Source organism: Sardina pilchardus, chromosome 17 (assembly GCF_963854185.1).
Source record: "Sardina pilchardus chromosome 17, fSarPil1.1, whole genome shotgun sequence".
Taxonomy (NCBI): domain Eukaryota; kingdom Metazoa; phylum Chordata; class Actinopteri; order Clupeiformes; family Clupeidae; genus Sardina; species Sardina pilchardus.
The window spans coordinates 7485100-7487205 of NC_085010.1; the positions used below are offsets into that span (position 1 = coordinate 7485100).

Sequence of the window (2106 nt, forward strand, 5' to 3'; positions counted from 1 at the left end):
ACTCACTGCCCTCTACAGGAGCACAGCCTGCTACATTACCACTGGCCATGCGTCTGTGTGTGTGTGTGTAGTAAAAATGTGTGTGTGTGTGTGTGTGTGTGTGTGTGTGTGTGTGTGTGTGTGTGTCTATGTGTGTCTGTGTGTGTGTGTATGAACGATGGGCGGTGTGTGTATGTGTGTCTGTGTGTGTGTGTATGAATGGGCGGTGTGTGTATGTGCGTATGAACATATGGTGTGTGTAAGTGAATGAGTGTATGTGAATGTACCATAAGAAATACAGTAAATAAGTGAATGTAACAAGTGAATGTACTATAAGAAATGTTTTGGCAATACAAATTGTATTTGTACACACACACACACACATACACACAAACACACACACACACACACACACACACACACACACAGAGCGCACACACACGCACGCATGCGCGCACGTGCGTGCACACACATACACACACACACAGTCTTACCCAGGACAGGAGCAGGAGGTCGCACTTGAGAGTGCCGCAGTAGCCCACCATGGCCACGATGATGAGGAAACAGCAGGCCGCTATAATGACGGGATGCACCACCGGAGAATAGGTCAACACTGCAGCCTCCTCCAGCCTGGCACACACACACACACACACACACACACAAAGGCCAGTTAGTGTGTGCGTGCGTGTGTGTGTGTGTGTGTGTGTGTGTGTGTGTGTGTGTGTGTGGGTGTGGGTGGGTGGGTGGGTGGGTGGATGTGTGTGTGTGGGTGTGGGTGGGTATGTGAGAGAAAACACACAAATACTACAACTCAAGTACATGAGATATTCACACACATGCATACACCAGTTTATATGTATAAATGTCTTGTCTATTGTATGTTCTGTATTGCATTGTTGTTGATGTCCTGCTTCGGCAATGCAAAGAAATATTTGTCATGCCAATAAAGATACCTTCATTTGAATTAAGAGAGAGAGAGAGAGATTGAGTATGAGAAGGAGAGAGAGAGACAATACGACACACACTGTGTGCTCTTCCTCACCCTAACTGTCTGTGGTTACTTCCACGCAATCACACACACACACACACACACACACACACACACACACACACACACACACACACACACACACACACACACACACACACACAGATTGTGCACTCCTCCACTCCCTAACTGGCAGTCTGTGGTTACTTCCACGCAATCACAAACACACACACATAGACATTGTGCACTCCCCCTCTCCCTGATTGCCAGTGTGTGGTGACTGCAGTAGTTCAACACCAGTAGTTTTGTTTTTATTATGCTGTAAGTTTTGCCTCCAATAAGGTCAATTCATTTGAGAGTAAACCTTCATGCCAAATAGAATCAAATGTGTTTTTGAAAGTTTACAAAGCAAGCAAATAGCTTTTACTTGTTTTGGTTCAATTTGATAGCAGTGCGTCCATCCAAAAAAAAAATAGACCAGTTTTCTAAAATGTTTACACGGGTTGCGAACAGAATGCTTCAGCTGTGTGTCTGGAGTAGCTTCCCTGTTAGAGCATTATCTAAGATACACAGCGATTTGGCTGTGATCTGACAGAGGTGTTGGAGGCTTGACCGTGAATGCCCTGAAAGATGGATGGGTCTACGTCTGTTATCATAGTCAACTGTTGAGCAGCAAGGAGGTGATCTGTAGGTGTCTCTTCAATAGAGTCCCCTCTCACTCCACCAGAGACAAGATACAGGCCCAGACAGAGGTGAGAACACACACACACACACACACACACACACACACACACACACACACACACACACACAGGCCCACACACACGCACACACAGGCCTTAGCAGAGCTCTGTAAGATAAAGGCCCAGGCTTTGCATTACATTTAGCAGACACTTTTTCATCCAAGTGACTTACATACGTCAATTATATAACAAAGGGATTACATTGTCATTACATTGTCCCTGGAGCAATTTGGGGTTAAGTGCCTTGCTCAAGGGCACAACAGTGGAAGCCTGGAATTGAACCAACAACTTTCAGGCTACTGCACGCTAGCCCAGCTCCTTAGCCACTATACACTACCACCGCCGAGTTATTCCAGAGCTCTAGAACATACAGGCCCAGGTTTTTACCAGAGCTCT

General features: G+C 46.0%; 1 protein-coding gene across 1 annotated transcript in view; it reads right to left on the reverse strand.

Moving 5' to 3' along the window:
* Positions 1–2106, reverse strand: part of tspan12 (tetraspanin 12) — a 24225-nt gene that overhangs the window by 19306 nt on the left and 2813 nt on the right. The window contains exon 4 of the mRNA XM_062518147.1: positions 474–609. Coding sequence (XP_062374131.1) covers positions 474–609 — 136 coding nt within the window. The remainder of the gene's footprint in view (positions 1–473; positions 610–2106) is intronic.